Consider the following 22338-nt stretch of genomic DNA (forward strand, 5'->3'; position numbering starts at 1 on the left):
AGTCATGCTGATCCTTCAATATAAGATTTGATAGAAGCCATGAGAGGAGAAGGAGGGTATCGAGGGCTCAGAGGAGGAGGGCTGCTATTGTTCTGCCCTCAGCACTGCCAAACCATTCCTTGTTTTTACTGTAGGCTGTCTGTGTGTTCATAAACTGAACAAACAGGGCGCAGTCAGGAGGCTGGCAAGAGGGCAATGAGAGGGTTAGCTGGGTCTTAGCTAGAAATGCCTGCACGAGTCAGGAAACAGGCATGGGAGGAAGGAAATTAAGTGGAGACATCTGTGTAGCTTAGCTTTCAGCAGCTCTGCCTGGGGTAGGAGTGGAAGAGTCATGCCTAAGATGACATAACATGTTTTGTCTTTCATGAGCTGAAAACAGAGGAAACAGCGAAAGTGAAGCATGGTCTGTGTCACGCATGGTCTGGGCGTACCAAGTACATAATGGAGCAGTGTCAGTGCTTTCTGCTCTGCCTTTCACACCCCAAAATAACTCTTCAAGACAGAGAACTGTGGAGAATGTGATATGGTCCAAAAACTGATCTTGGACTTTTTTCGCAGACGACTGAGCCAGAGACCAACTGCTGAAGAATTGGAGCAGAGGAACATACTGAAACGTAAGTCCTTATATACTGCTGATGTTTAACCTGAAGCCAGTTAGTTTGGGCTACCTTAGATGTTTGTTGGGTGTTCATTTATAAAACATCACCTATTCTTTACATGCATCATTAGTAATAATAAAGTGCATCATAAATGTAAATGAACATGCAAGTCTAGCAACACCTAGAGCTGTAGAAACAATTCTTTAAAATCAGAGTCAGTAAATGCACAAGAATGAACAATCTGGGGAGGGGGGAACAGGCACTGAATTTTTTTTTAAGTCCTATTACAAACAGAGGCTTGGTCATTCTGAAAAGCCTTTAAGCGGCTCTTACACAGATCAGCATCCTGTTTTAAGTTAGTAAAGCCGTTAGGGCACGGCTTGATTAGTTTTCCTAAAAATCCTCACAGCAATCTTGACTAGGTGGAGCCATTATTCAATTAAAAGAAGAAACCGATGTGTCCCAGTATTAATTCCCTGAAATCTGCCCCTGAAACTCTTCCTTTAAATCAGCCAAAAACTTGCTGGTAGATCCTGAAAATTATTAAATGATGTTTTAAAGGGGCAAAATACCATGTGGAGAGCCTGATCTGTGTTAAGTTAGTAGATAAGTTGCCAGCAGCTTCAAGAGAAGCGGGACTGAGTCTCACAAATCTCTTAATGTCATGAATGAATAGGAGAAAAAAGTAACAGTTTCGTTAGTCATATTGAAGTGGTGTGAATATAAAAATTTTTTAAAAGCTGTTTATCCAATTATTGTAAGTTTGGAAACAGAAAACAAAAGGAACAAGTTATTCCCTTTTAAATTAGCAAAACCATCATTCCAGGGAAATTCTAAAAGATTACTATAGAAAAAAGTATCCTAAATGGTACCTTAAAATACTGAAGTCTCCTTAGGTGGGTCCATACTTTACCTCCTCTTGTTGTTCAAATAACTGCATTGTACCAAATCATTAAAATATGGCAGCAGAAGATTGCTTCTCTGAAGATTAGCAGAATTTGTTGATTAAATACTTCAGAATCAAATTCCTAGCCAGTTAATAAAAGTATTAACGCTCAGCCAGGGTTTTCTTTGCCTGTTCATATTGTTACACATGGCAGACAAAGAGAAAGAGAGAGATACCACTCTCAATGCAAAGAGGAGAAAAGACTGGACAGCAGAGCTCTGTAAGCGAGCCCAAACCTGCCATGAAAGCCATTTGTTTGAGGCCAGCCCCCTTTTGATAGCTGTGCTCCTACCATCTACTCTTAACTCCAGTGCCTGGCAGCTGGAGAAAGTCAAGAGCAGTAACGGGGAAAATAGGTGGCACATTCAGATATGATTGTCTCATGGCAGGGGGGTGTGGGCAGCAGAGCAGCTGGAAGAGGGGGAACCTGCAACGTGACTGATGCCAGGCTGAGGCAAGGAGGGACAGAGGCCAATTCTCTGGGCAGCTCATGTTGTCATCCCGGCACTTGCCACCAGCATGACCCAACACGTGTCATGCACCAGCTGGCATTGGTGCGTGACCAGTGTACACCACCCTGGCACTGGTGAGGATGGCTGGGAAGAGCCACCCTCACTTTGTGTCCTTTCCCTAGACTCCCGAGAAGTAGAATTATAAATATAATGGAGCCTAGAGAAAAAGAGGCATAATGAAAAGAGTATAAATTCACTGCATAAGCAGGTCAAGCAATTTGCAAAAACACACAAACACACACACAAAAAAAAGAAATCCTAACAAGCCTCCAAGTAGACTAAATGGATTTACTCTGCAGTTAAAACCAAAATCTCCTTGATGCAATTGTCATGTCTGGTACCATGATGTTCCTGTTACATGTGTAACTGCATTATTGCCCATTCTGATGGGAAGAAATGAGGTAAAACGTAGTTGGACAGCCAGTCTTAATACATAAAGTAATCGCTTCTTAGACTCGTGCTGCTGCAATAATTATGAGGTGGCCATCTTTATCGAATTACAAGGGCAAAGCATCCATTGCGCAAGTTCTTGCTGGTAGCAACAGTAAAGTTACAGCAGCCACAGCAAAGAAACGTAGAACAGGGACACTGGTGCTTGAAGCATCTTTCACTAAAGTGTACCCAGTTAGCTGACTCTTATTTAAGTCAGAGGCATGTAGTGAGAGGGATTCAGATCTGCAGGGTTAGTGTGAAGACTAAAGAACACTTTTTGCAGTTAATACTTTCTAACTAAGTTTATGAGGAAAGATTCCTCAGATACCCATCATGAACCATCCCCCTGCCATTTCTTAGGCGGGTACAAGTAGTTCAGTTATCAGCCTGGCATTCATGGTTACGTAAATTTCTCATTAAAATAATGGTTCAGTTGACTCTGAGGGTCTCAGACTGTACTGGGGGATATTTAACACTGGCACAGAAATCAGGCCTGAAAATTGCACCCAAACCCACCCACCCTCACACATGGATCTAGAGAAGCAAAGCATCTCCTGAACACAGCAGGTAAAATAAAGCAACAGGTAGCTTCACGAGATTGATATGATTTAACTTTAAAGAAACAGAAAAAAAAAACCACCCTCACTTTCTGGTTTTGGAGGAGAATGTATTCCTAATTCCCAGATTTTACCTGACTAAGGTCTTCAGCCTGCATGGCTGTCTCTGAAGGTGCATGGCTGAGCTGGGAACTCAGGAGGAAAGATAGACGTTGTATACCGAGTGCAAAAATGAGTGGCCGTAACTAAGTGTTATACATAACTCCTTGGCTGCTTGCAGTTCTACCCTGACTCTGTGTGGGCTCTGTCTAGAGCTGGATTTCTTACTGGCTGTGTTTCTGAGAGTAGGCATTTGCAGAATCAAATTTGAGACACAAAGGGATGAACAAAATTGCTGGAGGAGCAATTGCTGGAAGAGAATCCAGCCCAGTAGGGACAAGAACCATTCAAAGAAGAAAAATATATTTATCAGTGTAGGTATTCCAGTTATTATTTTAAAATACATTTGTGACTCCCTACTGTCTTCTGTTCTTTTTACTCTAGTATCAGTTTCCTTTCCTCAGAAAATGTAAGTGGTATTTTTAGTAAAATGACATTTAAAAATCAAAAGTGTATTGTGAAACATCGTAACATGGACTGGCTCTTTGTCCACTTTAGTGGAGATTTCCCACTGTTGAAGTCACCAAGCAGTCATGATAGACCTGTCAGCTCTACTGTCCTAAGCAGCAAGATAGCTGGCTTCCAGCATAGCCCTCCTCGCCTGCTCAGAGACTTCTGTGGTCTCTGGACCATACGTCTTATTCCTCTATAGTGAAAGCCTCAGATTTGAATGTTGGTTTGAAATTTCACATCTCCTCCATTGTGTGCAGACTTCCACTGGGTTAGGACCTCCCTGTGTTATTTTTAGCTTGTCTCAGTTGGTTAGTGGGAGTGCTGACCTGTGTCACTTGGCTGAGGAAGCTGCTGGTTTGTCACTGCCACTCTGTCAGGGATGCCTGCTTCTCCCACAGGATCAGCAGAGAGGAACATGGGATTCCCACTTGAATTTAATTCAGTTCAAAGTTGGGAAATCTAAATCAAGCCACTTATCCCAGATTGGCTTTTGAGGTCCATAATCCCCCCTGAAGTGAACTATTGCTGCCTGAGCTGGTCCTACCTGAGTGAGAACTGGATCACACCAGGGGCGCAGGGTACTTGTAGGAAAAGCTTATCAGTTGTGTTTACTCTTGTCTGTAATGCATGGGAATGATTGGAGTAAGGAGCAATTCAGCCATCAACAAAGCAGTGGAAACAGATCCTAACTGATTTAGGAGCTAAGTACCAAGAAACCTGGGATTTTAGTAACTTTTACTAAAACTTCGGTGCAAAGACATGCATGACAGCCTGCTCCTAAGCTGAAGAAGAATTAGTGTACTCACGTGTTATTGTCTTCATGAGGGATAATGGTGGAGGCTTGCCCTGGTAAGACCTGTAACACATGATCTTTTTGCTTAATGTTGAAAGTGCATTGCCCTAGGATGTTCTTTTACGCTCCAGTGCAATGCTGTGAAAGCTCATGATGGAAGGACACTCTCTCCTTCCTCTGCTCAGGTCATGGGAAGTTGCAGATTTTGCCCGGCTGTCCAGCTCCAAGTTTTCCTCCCATTCTCTCCAAAGACTAGATGCAGAGAAACTACTCTGTAGATGGCGGGGGGGAGCAAGTGTTTCCTTTCCAACCGTTGACCTTGCAGCTTCACAGAATCCCACCGTATGGTAGCTGAACCCCCTCTGTGGAGGGAGATAACATAGATAACAGTTTCTGAAGAGCTGGCTCTCTGCCTGCCCCTTCTAGAAAGTGACACACATGAAGAGGTGCCAACACAGGGAAAGAAAGGAGGCTGCAGATGTTTTATGAAGTATGCGAAAAAGCGTAGTAGCTACGGATCAAGGAGGTTTACCACCCCTAGAAGGACATGGTCTGCATCACAGAGGTCCTGAAACATTAATACACTGATGGAGAGGCTTATTTTGTTGCATACTGTGCATGCCTGATGAGTCCACAGCCTGAGATCCTTGTAAATCTTTTACAGCCCGGAATGAGCAGGAGGAGCAGGAGGAAAAACGAGAGATAAAGAGAAGATTAACACGTAAGGTGAGAAGCAACTTTGATCCTATTTTGACACTGCTGTAACTTTCTCCCTACTGCACAGATGTTTGCCTTTGTCCTTTCCCTCAGCATCATTTTCAAAAGTAGAGCATGAAACAAGTCTTAAAAGAAATCTTTAAGACACTAATGTTATAGAGTGTAATTCCACAGAGAGTGTAGGGAACCATATTGCAGGCTATTGCTGGTAAGATTTTGAAACAGGACAAAAGAAGATCTATCCTTTATAACTGTGGGAGCTTTGACCAGTGAAGGATACAGAGCCTAGCGTTGGTCTAACCCTCTTCCATGTAAATGTAACAGCTTCTGCAGCCATTACAAAGCAAACAAAGTTAAAACAAACCTGATGGCATTTTAAAATTCCATCCCATAAAAAAAGCATAAAACTGGTAAATGAACTTTCTGGAAAGAGGGTTTGTCACTTGAGACATTTAAAACAGACACAAGTATGTGCAAAATGGTGTATAGTGTACAGAAGACAATCTTGTATAGGCAGGGAAAGGCAAACAAAACAGCATGGTTTCATTTTGGTTTTCCTCCCATTTGAAAGTCATTTACTCTTAAAACTAAAGAACAGTCATTTCAGATAGAAACATTCAGTTTCACAGCTGCTGTACATGTCTACAGATGCCCCAATATACATAGCCAACAATCCATGCTGTTATTTCACCACTGATATATTTCCTTTCTCCAGTGGTGGAGACAGCCTACTAAAAATTCACATGCTTATGAAGCAGCTCCAAACCTTTGCTGTATGTTTTAGGTGGCTTAATCATTTTGACCTATGTGGTAGTAAGATTTCATGTGATAAATAATGACAAGGAAAGGGCTGTGAATATACATGCAAAGGTTATATTCAGAGAGCTGCACTGCTTTTTCTTTCATGGTTAAAAAATCTCATGCCTTGTACTCAGCTCATGTAAATCAACAGAGTTCTCCTTCACCAATGGAGTGATACTGCTGTTGTCTGCTGGAGCTAAGAATGCGACCCAGAGAGCTGTAATATTATTTTTAAAACACTTAATTCCTTATAACAATGGCAAGAATGTTCTCCCATCTTCTTGTAGCACTGCCTGAAAGAAAAGATCCTAACTGCATTGCAGATGTTTCATAGGACGTAAGCTCTGCGCAAAGGTTAGAAATACCATTTTACCAGGTTTTTTATTTCCCTGTACACCGAAGGGTAAGCACGTACAGGAATCTAATCCAAAGCTTTATGCCATTTGATGAACAGTTGTAGTAGATAAAAAACAAAACTACCCATACAATCTGCTGCCTAAGAACTGGAGACTTCCTAACCCAGCTGGCATTATCACTGTACAGTTCACATCCTCCGCTATTTTGTAGGAAAGTTACAAAGCACACAAATGGTCTGCTGCAAGCAGAGCTCACAGCTACTTGCTAAACTAAAATACCTAGACTGTTACAGCATCGCAGCAGTGTCCGCTCCCTGAAACCTCAGCAGTCTTCTACGACATTTCTTTCTTTGTCACAGTTACACTTTTAGGTAGGAGCAACAGTGAGAGCTACATCAGTCCACACCCTTGGCAGGCAGCTCTTTAATGTTCATACCCCTGTTCCCAGTCACATTTCCTTTTAGATTTTTTTTCCCTATGTTTGTGAGGCTGGTAGCAACATACTTAGCATTTTTTCATTTTGATCATCTTTTCAAACTATTGTAAATTGTTCTAGTGACACACTGTAATTCTAATGAAAGAACCACAGAACTGATGTAGCAACAATTTTTGTTTACACCTACCACATATAGTGGTATAAAAGCTCATAAATCACTAGAGGAAAGAAGTGAATTAACTGTGCAATTGGATAGATAACAACTAGAAATGCCAACCACCTAGTGAATCCTGCAAAAACTGTTGTTATTCCCCAGCCCTGTCTTTCACAAGCCTGTCCCAGATGTGTCGTTGTGTCTACAGCAGTAGCAGGCTCCTTCTGTCGATTTGTACTGAAGTCTTATTACCAAGGGATCTTAAACCTCAGATCAAGCAGAAGTTTAATTGAGCACAGCAAGTGTTTTGCCCAGCAGACCTTTCTGTTTGTGCTGATTTTTAATGTACAGACGTGCCTACAGGGTAAATCCAACCTAAGGAAAATATGCCACTTTGCCTCCTCTTAACTGTGTGTAGTCGGTAAGAAGTAGGAAAGGTGATTCTGCAGAAGCTGCTGAAAAGACTTCTGACCTTGGACTAGAGAAACTGCTACTGTCCATGATTATTCTGGTGGTGTTATTCCAACTCCAAGGGAATAACCCAATTCATCCATTAAAAAGCTGTTCTTAAAATTCCTTCAGCACTGACATTTTGTTACAGTATTATGATGATAAGTTGTAACATGACGTGCTCCAATAAGTCAGATTACCTTGCTAGGCCTCGATTACTTATTAAAGTCAGCAATAAATATCCAGTAGAATTCATCATCTGGACAGGTAATTTCTAAAATGAAAAAATTCTTTAAAATCAAGTGACCTATAGCAAGCTGCTCCTTTAAGCAGTTTTTATCCTCTCAGACTCAGCTAACTCCAAATTAACTGGGTATAGGGAATAGCTGCCATTCAGAGAACAAAAATGAGGCAAATGCTGCTTGGTCCAGTTTCTCTGTAGCTCACGTCCCTATTGCCTGATGAAGGAGAAGTGAAGCATATTCACCTGTCACCTGAGGTACCCATCAATGGGTTCTGCACATCCAGCCACACCGTGCTCCCTCTCCCTGCCCGTTGGGACCCACTGAGTAGGTCTGTTTGAGTGGAGGGCCATGTGGGAGGGTATTTGTCTGAGCACTGGTCTTGGCCCATAAGCCCGTTCCAGGAATATTAATCTGCAGAGGCACTGTGGGAGGTAGCAGGCAGGTGCCCTCCATGAGGAGATCTGGGCACCCAGGAATTACTACTAAGAATTTATCCTCTCTGAACCACGGTGAATTTGGCCGAGCACCAAGGCAATTAACACAAGCCTGAACTCCCCCTGAGGACTTCCATTACAGACAGAAAGTCACAGCCTAAATTAACAGAACACGTTACAAATCACTTGCAAAGAGGAACAAAACTCTACTTTTCCTGCCTTCTCTTGTCTCAAATAGCATCATGTTCTCTGTTTCCCCAGAGCTGTTTACTGCTTCCTATCCCCCACTGTCAACAGCTTATTTTTGCCGGAGGTCTAGCTCCAAAACTAAAAAAGCTCATAGCAGTAATTGCAACAATCAAAGTGATGAGATATGGCTCTTTCTTAAAAATCCGTGCAGTAATCTGCAATCTTTGCTCCCATTAAATTCCAGCCCTGGTAAAACTTAAACTCTATTCACTGGAGAGCAAGCTGGTGCCTCACTAGGAAATGTCTTGCTGTTCAATCTTTTTTTTAATTGACCTCCACTGGCTTGCATCAGCACAGGTTCTTCAAAATAATGAACTCTTGAGAGAGGTGGGACTTGTCAGAGGGGGGTGAGAGGAAAGCAGGGGGAAAAGGTCACAGAAGAAAGAGGTTAGCGGCTAATTTGGATAAACTGCGTTTATAGTCAGAGGGAAAGGTCTTTGGGGCATTTTCATCACATACTGCTCCTATGCCTTACCACAAAATGTGGGCAGCAAAGGAGAGACGGGTGTGTGCAATTCTAGTTAGGATCTGTAATTTTTCACCTTGGCTTCTTCCCTAAGTAACATCCATAACGTTTAAATGAGCTAACAAAGCAGAAAACAATGAAGTGACAAGACAGCAAGCTTCAATGTGACTGAAATGGAGCAAACTCTTTGTCCTCCCATATGAGGACAGGCTGAGAGAGTTGGGCTTGTTTAGCTTAGAGGAGAGAAGGCTCTGAGGAGACCTTATAGCAGCCTTCCAGTACTTAAAGGGGGCTTATGGGAAAGGTCTTTGTCAGGGAGTTTAGTAATGGGATGAGGCGTAGTGGGTTTAAGCTGAAAGAGGGGAAATTTAGATTAGCTATTAGGAAGAAACTTTTTACTGTGGAAGAGGTGAGCCGCTGGCACGAGTTGCCCAGGGAAGTTGTAGATGCCCCATCCCTGGAGGTGTTCAAGGCCAGGTTGGATGGGGCCTGGAGCACCCTGATCCAGTGGGAAGCATCCCTGCCCATGGCAGGGTGGGGGTTGGAACTGGATGGTCTTTAAGGTCCTTTCCAATCCAAACCGTTATATGTTTCTATGAAACTCAGCATTTCATATCTGAATAAATCCCAAGACCAGACTGGCAAGAATATGTCCTCATCCACTTTACCTGGTGGCAGTGCTTAGGTTTGCTTCATTTCCCATGCCGAGAAGAAAGAGGTTTGTGTGAGACCTTCCCTTGCAAATTTGCTTAGTACCAAATCTTGAAACATGCTCATTTTTATCTCCAGTGATCAAGAATATAGAGAGGAAAGCTTGACCTCCCATAGCAAGAGATGGGAGTTCCTGTCCTCATTGACACCACTTTTGCGTTAATGCAAATCCATTTACTTTAAAAAGGATTTTTGCCCTGTTTCACGCTCTGATAATAAGATCATTCACCATAAAGTTAACCTGCTCCTTCAGCTCACAAATCTTCACAAACAGATAAATAGAAATGTGTATGCCCAGGTGGCACACCCAGAAAAAGTTCAGAAACGCATATGCATACCCCTCTGACATTAACACAAGTAAGTAAAAAAGGGTCTAGCTCAGTGAGTAAGATCCCTTTCTCCCCACTTGAAGCACCACGGCCTTGTGCAGGCAATTGCATCGTGTCCTTGACTGTGTCCTTTTACTGCAAGATTCAAACATACCTTATTCTTTCTGCCTGTTAGAAGAAGCAGAGCTCAGTTTCAGGTGTTGCCCAAGAAAGATTGTGTAACATTAAGCAATTTTGATCCAAGAGACTGTAACTCACAGGTCATAAAAATAAACTCCAAGGTGACATCTCAGGTGAGTTGTGCCCTTATTGTGAACAGACTTTGAACTGACACCTACAGTGGAAACCCTCAGAGTTTGTTAACAAAGCTATTTTCCCAAGAATTAGGGGTGTTCTGGGTAGCCCAGACATAATGAGAGACCCTCATGCTTAGCAGCTCTCAAAAAAAAAACTCTGTGATGGCATGACAGAGAGGCAGGGATTTGTTAACCATTCCATTTTAATTAATTGCTTTTAGAAAACCGCTCAGTGTGGTTGTCCCTCTTTTTTCACTTAGTATGATCAGATTGGCATTTTGGTTTAATGTACTGAATATATTTTGTCTGTGCGCATTTATATATGTAAATATAATATATGTAGATTTATGGCTCTAAGCTGTGAATTTCAGGACTCCCTTTCAGTCAGCGAACTAGCACAAGAGTCAGTGCATCTTTTTTCTGTTCATAGGTCTGTCCCAGACCTCCTGGGTCACCTTGAGCTGGTTGCTCGGCCTCTTTGCTTCACTTGCTCCAACTGCTCTGTGGGGGTGGAGACATTGCCCACCACTATGATGGGGTTTATAAGTACCTGAAATTGCAGTGGTTGTAGGAAGGGCACCTAAAAATAATGCACAGTAATAGTTGTATGACTTCAGAGGAAGAGAAGAAGCAGCTTTTAGTCTGTCATGTTCAGGGTTCACCTAAGAAAGAAAAATGCACGTTAAAACCGAAGTTTCTTAATGTGTTTATGTCCTCTACATTTTTTTTATGTACAACTTGGTGCACTGTTCTTCACACCCAAACAAAGGGTTACAGTGAGTTTCACTGCTATAAAATGTGTGGATAATGTACCTAATTTGGGGTTTGTGCATTTGCAAACATGAAAAGCTAACCTCAGATTTGCCACCTTTCATCATGTGGCCCTTAATATTTCCTGTCATTTCTTTGATTTTTAACCCACACCCAGTGCATCAAGGAAGCCAAATTCGCTACTTAAGTAGTGAACACCCAGTTCTTCATTGAGGTGAACACCAGCGGTGACTTCACATCACTGGCAAAAGTACCCTCTGTGCTTCTTGGCGCTTTTGGACACCACCAAGAAATCAGCCTGGTACAACATGTTTCAGCATATCAAGAGTCACCTGCCTTCTGCTTTGCACAAACTTGCTAATTACTTCAGTTAGCACAAACTTTAAAGCCAGCTAATGTCAAGATCTGACAGAAGCTGGTAAATGGAGACAGTCATTTTGTAAGTTCTCTTCCAGCTTCCCTTGTAGCTATTTAGAAACACAGAGTAATTCACAGGATTTCATATTTTGTTGGTGTTGTCATACTCCACGTAATAAGTCATTTTACTTTTTTTAAAAAAAAAATCCGTCCTTATTTGAAACATCTAGGCTACATCCTAAAATGATAAAAGCTGAGAAATGTACAGACAACATTGGTGATTCATCCTTAATTTGTCCTGCTGTAAGAAAAGAAGCAGCTGATGCAAGTAAAGATGGAGTGTCACTGTTGTCTTTGACGTTTTGGGGTGTAGTCATAATATTTCAGCATAAAAAATTCTCTGCTCCCATAGTCCAGACTTAGATTTAAAATAATCTGAAGCAAGATTCTGCTGTGCTCTCTAAATAATAATGCATCAGCACTAGCAAACCTGTAGCTCTAGTACTATGGGTGCTAGAAAAAAAACTGGCAATTTAAAATCACATTCAAGGTGAGCTGTAGGACAGAGAGAAGCCTCATTCACAGCATAACTGTGACTATTCTCCAAGCATGGTATAGCAAAAAACCTAAGTTGGGTTTGCTTGCTTTTGCTAAAAGCCCATCTATTAATTGCAGTGTGACTTACACACAGGTATCAGGGCTGCAGGCTGAAGAGGCAATTCTGTTCTGCCAGAATGAAAAATAACGTTTTAAAATCTATATGTGTTTCAATCTACTTTATTGTGCCCTCTGGCTTTTCTGACATGCAACTCTAGTTTACAGATGGGTTTGTCCTGTCATCTGAAGAAAAAAAAAATAAAATTAAAAGGTTATGCCTACTGTGTATGCATTTTAGTTCTGAAAAAAAGGCCCCTGAATCCTGTAGTCTGAGTTCAGAAAGTCATGCTTCTTGCTAACCTCACTGCACACAGGCTCATTGGCTGACCTGAGGATGGCTGGCCTGAACATGGGTATGTAATATGTGGCTTTTCTTGGGAAATTCTTGGAAGAAATAATAGGAAGCTTATAAATGTTATATGACAAACACACACAGAGAAGCACGTGCCAGCAAGCTTGATGTCTTCCATAGAAGAAGTGTTAGAAAACTGTCTAGTTTTCTAGATCTTTGCAATATTCAGAAGTTTCAGAGTTGCTTTTTTCCAAACCAGCAAGGAGTTTTGCCCTATTAAACGTTGTAAATAACTCTCAAATGTCTATGGAGACAACACGTGAACAGCCAAGCTGCAACTTAACTGATGCAAGCTGTTCTAGTCGAGGGCATTACATGGTAGTGTAGAGTTGTGTTCCTGATTACCCTTTCTTTCTGAGATTTCTCTCCATTCAATGTGTGCAAAATGGTTGGGTTGAAGCCAGGAGGGGCAGAATCAGAGTCCTGTTCCTGAGCATCTCACAGGCGGGGCACTACAGACTCTGCAGACTTTCCGCATGAGGTACTTGAACCCAGTTCATGAGTGCATGTTCAGGGTTATCCGTGTAAGGAGAGCAGCTCCACTGTCACTTCCCATCGCAACCACCTTTTCTAAAAAGAGAAGAGAGGCAACCATCCATGCAAAGAACAAGCACACAGGCATTTAAGTCCAGAGTCAAGATGGGGCAGAGGACCTGTCGTCAGCACCCAAATGCTGAAAAAACGTGGGACTTCAAGCATGTGCTTCTCTTTCTTGGGTTCTCACAAATTTTTCACCTTCCACTTAGCATCCTGGCTGCTTTGAATCTTAATTCTCCCTGGAAGATGAAACACAGGTAACTGAGATACGTATTTTGGGAGGAAGGTGAAATTGCATGTCAAGATCCAGGAACCTAAATACCTTTGCAGAATAGAGTCACAAGTGTTTTATGAAATATTTACACCGTTCGCTATTCACAGGGGTGAAGTATTGAAAAACACACCTGTTTCTAGTGAGTGGAAATAGCATGGAGTACTGTCTAGCTAACTGTTGGCAAGATATTATTTTTTCAGATATGTCATTATTTCAAATGTTTCACTCTACTAGTGAAACTTTTGCAGCTGATGCGCAGCCACATCCACATATGCACGTAGCACTTTCTTCAGAAGCACTTGTATAATTACTTTTGACATTAACCAACATGCTGTGTATCCAAGCAGAATTAATCCCTGAAAGCCAGTTCCTGTCCCTAGCCATGTAATTGGCTGTACAATGCGTGCACCACCAGCACACTACTGTTTCTAATTTGAGAGGAGAATTTTCCTGAGACTGCCTATTCTGCTGAGGAATTTAAAAGAAATGCATTGGAACAACGAAGATGCTTTCTTGGCATGATACAATCCACCCTTGCAATTTTTTTCCTGGCTTGTAGTTTGCAGCATAAGCTGTTAGAAGTCAAATATGCTGTGACACAAAATTGAGCTGCAGCATATAGTGAAAAGTTCAATGAGCAATAGTCATCATCACCCTGCCTGCCTTTTCTGGAGGTAAGGACAAGTCTGCAGAATATCAGAGTGATAAGGAAAGTTGTCACTTTTTGCACATAATTTAAGGTAGCACCTGCCTTTGCCTCACTCTTCTCAGGCTGGAGAGCGTACACTCCCTGCAGGTAATTTTAAAGTTGTGTTGTGGTCCTCAACTCTTCCTGAGGCACTGGTGCACTGGGAGACTTTCTTGCATTACATCTCATTACGGCCAAGGGTAACCAACCTCAGCTGGGGATTGGGGTCTCCAGCCACAGCTGCTTCCCAAACAACAGTGGGCTGCTCTGGCAGCAATGTGGGACGATATTCAAGGTGCCATAACAGGAGGTTATCTCCCAAGTAGCAGTTCTGTGAAAGGCTAATGAAAACAACAGTACTGGGAATATCTGAACACTTTTACTACCATAACAATGGTTGTAGTAAAATAAATCCCCAAGCTGCACTCTGTAAAGAAAAAGTGAAGTCCTGATGTCTTCTTCCACTCCTTCCTCAAACCTGCAGCTGAGTCAAAGGCCCACAGTAGAAGAGCTACGTGAGAGGAAGATCCTCATCCGTTTCAGTGATTACGTAGAAGTGGCAGACGCGCAGGACTACGACAGGAGGGCGGACAAGCCCTGGACACGACTCACAGCCGCTGACAAAGTAAGTGGAGCAACTTTGGGAGAGCCATGATCTGAATAGCTAGAATGTGTCATGGCAAACAGCATCCCTCAGGTCCCACAGGTGCCACAGCCATCAAGTCATAAACCTCCACCTGAGTTCCCTTCCCAGTACACCTGCGGTTTCTTCCTCTTCACAAGGTTTGTTGTCTGAGCTGTAAATATTTGGCAAGAGGATACGTGCATGGAAACCAAGAGCAAAGCCTAGCGGCATTATACCACTGAAACAGCAAGGGGAGAACATCAAGCCCATTGAGGAAAGGTCTCAAACCCTGTTACTAGTTTGTTGGTTTTGGCCTTGCCTTATAATGCTGCCAGCTGAGACCTCCTGCAAGACCTAGCAGAGCAGTGTGACAGCAGCACTTGACAGAGTTGGATGGAGCAGGTCAAGTAATTGGCAAAAGCACCTCCCACCAAAGCCAGGTAACTTCTCTCTAGTATGTTACCACATACTAGGAATGTTTACTCAGGATTTCTGCCCCATTCCATGGAGTACTTAAAATACTGGAATCACAGGAGCCCTGCAGATAAAGAAAAGCTGTTGTGTTTGGTATTGAGTGTGCTGTCCTCTGAGCATCATTGGGACCTTCGCTAAGCGGTGTCTCTGGTTGCACCACTGGTGGCAGAGGAGTTAAATTGCTGTCAAATCATGGCAGTCATATCCTGAGGGTCTTAATGGTGCATCAGGAAGAAGACTTAAACATTTTATGACCACTGTGAGATAAGAGGACTATGAGGCTGATAAGTGACTCCCATGCTTTAGTCACTCTACACATGTGATTTTAAAGACTTTGAGGCAGCTGGCTATCTCTTTGCTGTGGGACTAATGCAGTAATGGAGACTCTGATGTCCAGAAACAGGATTCCTGGCCATGCCACTCACTTATGGTGCTCTCAGTTTTATTTAAGGAGGGAAGGACAGCCCATTCTACTTGTATAATTTACCCAAAGTACTTGTATAGTTTTGTGACCATTGTTTTTCTTCCTTGACAGAAGGCTTTTTCAGTTTAGCTGTGGATAAGTTCATGTGGAATAAACTGATCTGAAAAAAAAGAAAAATTTTCTCTAAACTGTCCACAGACCATAATATACTGGGTTAAATTAGCTTTTCTCGTATTACGACATTGGACAAGATGCTATTCAACTGACTAGTTATAGTCTCCAAGTTCGTAGATGAGGGAAGGAATAAAATCTCCAGCTGGTTCTGCAGCCTTTGAGAGAACCCTATCTGGGATGAGAGGCATAGAAAGACTTCGGCTGGGACAGGAGAATATCTGGTGTCCGGAGAGGTGCTTCCTCATTCCATGTCTTTGAAAAGAACAAATATTTAATACTACTATTAAATGTAGACTAGTAAAGAATTCAGTATTAAGGCAAAGTATTTTGAGGTCCCTATTTCTTTTTTACAATGCACGGGCAAAGTCAATACACAGAAAAAAGAGCTCATGTTCTCCAACTGAACCTTTTCTAAGCAAAGCAGCAGAAGTAAAGAAATGTTTGTCATTAATGCTTCTTGTGGCATAAAGAAGCAGATGTATTATTTTGGGAGGTTGGGTCATATGGGTGGTATTCTGATTTCTGCCATTCAGTTGAGCTGCTTATTCCCACCACTGTGTCCACCATTGGAAAAAAGAGCCAGACAAATTGGAAGCAACTCTAAAATGTCTGACAAAACTGCAACATCCCATAAAAGACTCTCTTCTTCCAGAGCTTTGATTCAATAACCATCTTCATTGGTCAGCACAGGCTAGATTTATTGCAAAAATGTATTTTAGACATGGACTTGTCTGTTGGTCAGTAAATCTTGCACTGTGTGCTGGATGTAGGGAACTGCCTTCAGTCTGACTTCATCTTTACCAGATCTGACAGTTAGAGGAGTAAAAAGGGTGCTTTTAACGCTCTCCACCAGTTTAGGGGTGCAGAATATTTCAGACCTTGTGGGAGTCAGCAGCCTGCATGGCCTCTTTCACAGTCACTTAAGCAGCAAATTGGTCTGCTGAAGGTAGGCCCTTGAGCTGCAGCATAGCCATTGCTCCATCCTGATAGATGGAGGCAGAGCCTGACAGACGATTCTAAGGTAAATAAAAAAACTAAGCTGTGCAGAAAGAGTACTAGGGGCCTCTTCTGTAGATCACGCTCAAAGTATCTATCAGTTAGGGCTTGTCAAGGCAAAGGTAGTTAGGGACTGGATTGGTGGCTGTTGCAAAAGCCCCATTTTGGGCTTGTGCTGTTCGTGCTGGTTTACATTTCCTTCATCAAGAAAAATTCCTGACAGACACGAGTACCACTGACTGGGGCATCCACTTGCAGCTGCTGGTGCTCATTTCAGCATCGCATGGAAAGGCAGTGGTGCACACCTTGGACCAGTGGAAGTGTTTGGCTGCAGCAGCCACCTTGCACATCATCTCTGTAAGCTCACAGAGAAACCTGCTAGTGAGCTACAAATACCACAGGGCTGTTAGAAGTCTTGGCTTTGAGGACTGGGACTTCAGTCAGTTCTGCTGAGCACCCTCTCAACCACAAAGCTGAGTCTCTCCAAGTCACCCCTTCTTTTTTTTTTTTTATTCCTCTGTATCTCTCTTTCTGCCAGTCACTCCTGTTTTGGGGTTTTTTTTCTTTCATTGTCAAACTGTAGAGGCTGTAGGTAACTGGGTCTCCTGCTGGTGCTGAGTATGACCACCTGTGGCTAGTTTTCTGCTGGATTAGTGCATTGAATCAGTTCAGCAACTGGCACAGCTGGGTTAGAAGAGAGGAGGAGAGCAGAGGGACACAGCCAGAGGCAGAGGGGTGGGCAGGGAGCCCAGCATCCTCCTTTCCCTCCCAAGTAAGCTCTGTCACTTTAGGTAACTTCATCCAAGGAAACTCATGACTGCATAAAGGCAGGAGACATCTCAAATATGAGTTTGGGGACATCCAGGCAGAGTTTCCTTACAGTCCAGCTCTGAAACAGATCGCAGTGTTTCAGAAACACTGGTGCACATTTTTTTCTTGTGCTTATGCTAGTTTTGATTTTGTACATGGAAGTGTTTACATAATAAGCTAGAATTGGGTTGTGTATCTGCGTTGTCTACAATGCATTTTCAAATTGAGCCAGCCACTGAAGCATTTGTCTGCTCTGTTTATGTGATTTAGAACATGTTTATCTCTTTTCCTTTTCACATTTTAAAGTCTTTCTTTCGTGTTTTTTCTTTCTCTCTCTGATAATTTTATCTGCTTCAATTTTAATATACTGTTTTGAGAACAAAATGAACTTATTTTGATCTCTCTTGTTTATAAATTTATGAGTTTATTCATCCTTTGCAGGCAGCCATTCGAAAAGAACTTAATGAATTTAAAAGCACTGAAATGGAAGTTCATGAACTAAGTAGGCATCTAACAAGGTAAGCTGAGATTAATTTTTTTAGGACTATAGATGAATGCTGTTGTTTCCAACAAAAAAAAACCAGCAGCAGTTTCTCTAACATGCATTGAACACACTAAGAGGTCTGAACAACATTTAGAATTACAGGCTGCAAAAGAAACTCACACAGATGAACTCATGCTGCCTCATCACATGGCGGTATGCAGGCACATGCCATCTGTTTATTAAAGTGTGACCTTTTATTTTTTAAATCATTATACTCTAGCTGCATGTCTGTTCTGCTGGTATTAAAAGTAAATAGTGTTGATGTCTGAAGGAGGGCAGGGAACTCTTATAGAGCCATAGAAAGATACAAACGTGTACACACAAACCTCAATGAGTGTATGGCTGTTCCGTGCCACACGTCCTACACATAGACCTCTCAGACCTGTCTTCCATATCCTGCCATAGCTGATGCAGTGGAGAAATAGAAAGATCAGCATTGTGAGAGGGACTTTTTTTTAATGCTTTTAGGGGGTTTTTTGGTTAAAAAAGGTAGAGACTGAATGAATTATCCATGACACTATACTACCAACTCTCTTCTCTGACAGGCTGTGGCCAAGGTGTACTGGGACATTAGGGCACAATCCTCTCACACAGCCTGTGCTGAGTCTGCTCTGGCTTTGATGCTGAGATGGGCTGAACTCTGGGCATTTCAGCTGAAGTCAGGCCTTTGCAAATCAACATTGGCTCCCACTCATTGTTAGACATTAAAGACACACGTTAGGTACTGAAGACAAGTGAGAGTGAGATCTGGTGCGAAGCTGGAGCTGCCCTTGTATTAATACGTTCATCAGCCAGGTGCTCATAAAAAATGTAGTCAATACTTTTAAGAAAAATCCAGAAAAGCTTAAGGCAAAATTAAATTTGCATTAGGGGATTTTTATATGTATAAATTAATAATTATATTAAAATTCACCACATGCATTATGGATATATTCCCTTGCACAAACGATCTCCCTTCTACTTCCCAGCATGTGCCAGGATGTTTGCACTGGGGTTTGTAGTAACGGAGTGCCGCTAGAGACAAGTCAGCTGCCTTTGAGCCCACGAGTTCTGGAAGAAGCTCTAGGGTGTGCAGTTGGCCTAGACCTGTTGACCCCAGTGAATGATCTAGGAGAGCAGTGGTAAATTTAGCAAGGATGAAGCTGTTTTAAAGGGGGTGTTGCTGCAAGGAATTGAGCTTGATTGAAAGCTCCATTGATTTCCACGGGGCCTTTAGCATCCCACAAACATAGAGACTGGTTTAGTTTTCCACAAGTCTCTGCTTGGCTTTCCAAGGTTTCTGGGCACTATTTTGCTTCTCTTCCAGTGTTGGGGTGAGCAGCGCTGCTCTGAGGTGATTCAGTTTGGTTTTGAAAGCCAAAGAGTGGTTTTGACTCACTAAGTCTTGGCCAGGCATACTCAGAGGTGTAGCTAATATCATAAAAATTGGAATAAGGGTTTGTCTGCAGTTCAGCAGGACTTACTGGTTAGACATGTGGCTTCAGGAAATGTCCACTGGAAGGAAACGTGCTTAAACAAAATAGAGTAATTCCCTTAAACAAACTTAGATAAATCACCATTATAAAATCATTAGCAAGGTAATGAGCTATTCATGTCATTAAGCAGTGGCACAAGCTGAGCAAGGAATGTGAGTGTTGCTTTACTAGTGGGACACATTAATTAATTCATGACAGAGTGAAAAATCAAAGCTTAAAAAAATACCTTTGCAGAGCTGACAAACCCAAGCCTCCTGACACAGGCTGTACTTGCAGAAAGGGTGACCATTTTAGCTCTTACCGTCTCCTTAGCCTCAAAGATTAATTATTAAGGACTTGAACTGTATGTGAATCTTGTTGGCTAAAGAGCATAAGGTTTGTCTAAACCAGACAATTTTTGCAGCATCAGTCATGGTGTAGCCTGAAAGAAGACTGGCTGATCCGAAATAACTTGCTCAGGGATCTGATAGGATGAACGCAAAGCACATTAGTGTCTTGGGTAGATTTTGGTGCAAACAACTTATGCCTGTGAACTGTGAGTCTGGTGGGGCCCATGGAAATGTGTGTGTCTGTTCTGGGTCTGCAGTGTCAGCATGGCTGATACAGAATCATCGAATGGTTTGGGTTGGAAGGGACCTTAAAGATCATCCAATTCCAACCTCCCTGCCATGGGCAGGGATACCTTCCACTAGACTAGGTTGCTCAAAGCCTCATGCAACCTGGCCTTGAACACCTCCAGTGCTTCACCACCCTCACAGTAAAGATTTTTTTTTTTCCTAATGTCTAATCTAAATCTCCCTTCACTCAGCTTAAAATCGTTGCCTCTCATCCTATCACTGCGCTCCCTGCTGCGGGAATCAAGCTGCCTACTTGTGTCACTGTAGCAATGAATTCTCCGACTTTTTTAAGGACAATATGCATGTGAGGATATTGCCTTACTATTTCTCCTCCTTTTTTCCCCCCACTTTGGGTTTTAGGTTTCATAGACCGTAGCAGTTCAATTCTACCTGACTACTATGCCGACTTCAAAACATAACAAAAAGGAACCATAAGTGCTGGTATTATTCACTTCCCTGTTACGTATAATGTAAATCTTCTGAACTGCCTTTTTAAAAAAAAAAGAGAGTAGAAAAATAAATAATATTAAAAGAAGGAAAATTGTATTTACATGTGATGGGTACTGCAGCATCATCAGACCTGCTGGTTCAAGCTTCAATAACAGAAAATACCCCTGGTGGGAATTGTGCCAAGACCTGGCATCTATGTATAAGACTTTCCTGGCATGTGGATTTGCCACACACGTTCAAGCCCAGCTGGTGGTGCATCCATTTTGTCTTCAGGCACCCTTCATCCTGACAAGCCTCTGTCATCAACTCTAGAGAGCCATGAGATGGTTTTCAGGGAATCACTGACCTGGGTGAAATCTCCAAAATACCGGCACCTATGGCACTAAAGCACTTAAACCAAACACTCCATTCAGGCTGCAAGCACCTTATAAGAACAGTGAAGGAGCAGAATTCCTCTACGGGCCAGCCCACCTGTGAATGCTACCTGACTGGAAAGGCATTTCTTTCCCTGGAGAAGTTTATGACAAGTCAATAGGCATTGTTCGGCTCCCAAGCAGAAAAAGGCATCACCGGCAAAGAACAGGACTCCCTACTGAAGGTTCCTTCAGTTCTAGCTGCTGTTTATTTTTCATCTCTTTTAAGCATAGTTTTCTAAACCCAGTTGTGAACCCATCAGCAGTAAGTGACAAGAACAGTGAGGACAAGCACACAAAGCCCGTCTCTTCATTGTCACTGCATGGCATTCGCTCAGCTTGTAGTTTCTTTATACACCCAAGCCTCGTGATTGTGTGAGAGCTGATAAACGCCCAGCAGCAAGAAAGGCTGAGATTTCCACCTGCTCTGTAGCAGGACACACGACAGGAGGAACTGGAGGTTTGATGAGGGATATCTATCCTCTCTATATCAGCTGTTTCAAGAACTGATCCTAAATGCATACTGAGAAAAGCATGACAGATTGTGTTACCTGGCCTTCACAAAAGGAGTCTGGTGAATTGGTATGGATGGTGAGACATACCCCACAGCTGGGGCATAAGGCCAGCAATCCAGGGATGTTCTGGTTTGGTTTTAATTTATTCTTGTTATAGTGGTTTAACACACAAACTGACCAAGCAGAGCTCAGAGCTAGTCACTCTGGGCTTGGTTTATCTGCCAAATTAAGTGCGTGCTTAACACTAAGTAAGCATGCAAACAGTCTCACTGCATTCTAGAACATGTCTGACAAGCTTAATTGAAGCTGAGCACATGTACTTTTGCCAGCACCTCCCTTACATAGTATATTGCCAGCAAGCTGGGGCAAATATTCTCTAGGATTCTTTTTTTAGCTCTAGCAAGAAACTATTATGCCATGTTTTGGGCCACTGGCCCAAAGCACTGTGGCAACCTTACTGTAAGAAGTTCCAGATTATTACTTCAGGACACCTTTTTTCTTCCACATGAGCTATTTTGCCTAGACAGTTTGAACAGAGAGGCCAAAGTTTTTTTACAACAGTGTTGTTATTTCTGTTATTGCTTTTTTTCCTTTCTCACTGTCTTCCATGTACTTATCCACTTTTCTGTGCTTCCTCCCTACCTCCCCTGATTCCATGCTGACATTGCCCTTCACTGATTGCCAGCCGAGAAGCCTCTTGCACATAAGCATTTAATAGCCAATGCTGCACAGTGCCAACGCTCCTGCCTCTTCTCAGGCCTCCATCTCATCTCTCTGGTCGCAGGAGTAAAGCGAAACCACCATGAGGTTGTTCTCGCATCTAGCCTGTCTATGAACACAGGCAGTGAGGCCAACACACTCCATTTATGCTTAGCAGTGGTACTCAATACCTCACAGATTTGCTTTCCCCTCAGAGGAGACAACAGAAAGTGTTTTGTTCTCATCTGTGCCCATCCTTGCAATGCTATGGATTATTAGCTGTTGAATAAGAACTGGCTGTTGTAGGATGGAAGATGCTTCAAAGGAATGAGGAAAGTAACAACCAGCTGGTTTCTGGTGTCTCATTATTGACGTGGTACGCTTCCCAGAC

The 22338-nt window shown here is 42.5% G+C and overlaps 1 protein-coding gene across 7 annotated transcripts in view; it reads left to right on the top strand.

Annotated features, from left to right (window-relative positions):
• The window catches only part of PHACTR1 (phosphatase and actin regulator 1), a 314716-nt gene extending 292441 nt beyond the window's left edge, over positions 1-22275 (top strand). For all 7 annotated transcript variants that reach the window (XM_069853669.1, XM_069853668.1, XM_069853672.1 and 4 more), the window contains 5 exons: positions 559-614; positions 5116-5177; positions 14216-14356; positions 17676-17752; positions 20231-22275. In XM_069853669.1, the coding sequence (XP_069709770.1) occupies positions 559-614; positions 5116-5177; positions 14216-14356; positions 17676-17752; positions 20231-20246 (352 nt within the window). In that variant the 3' untranslated portion in view covers positions 20247-22275. The remainder of the gene's footprint in view (positions 1-558; positions 615-5115; positions 5178-14215; positions 14357-17675; positions 17753-20230) is intronic.
• The last annotated feature ends 63 nt before the right edge of the window (positions 22276-22338 follow it).

Source organism: Phaenicophaeus curvirostris, chromosome 3 (assembly GCF_032191515.1).
Source record: "Phaenicophaeus curvirostris isolate KB17595 chromosome 3, BPBGC_Pcur_1.0, whole genome shotgun sequence".
In the NCBI taxonomy this organism is placed as follows: domain Eukaryota; kingdom Metazoa; phylum Chordata; class Aves; order Cuculiformes; family Cuculidae; genus Phaenicophaeus; species Phaenicophaeus curvirostris.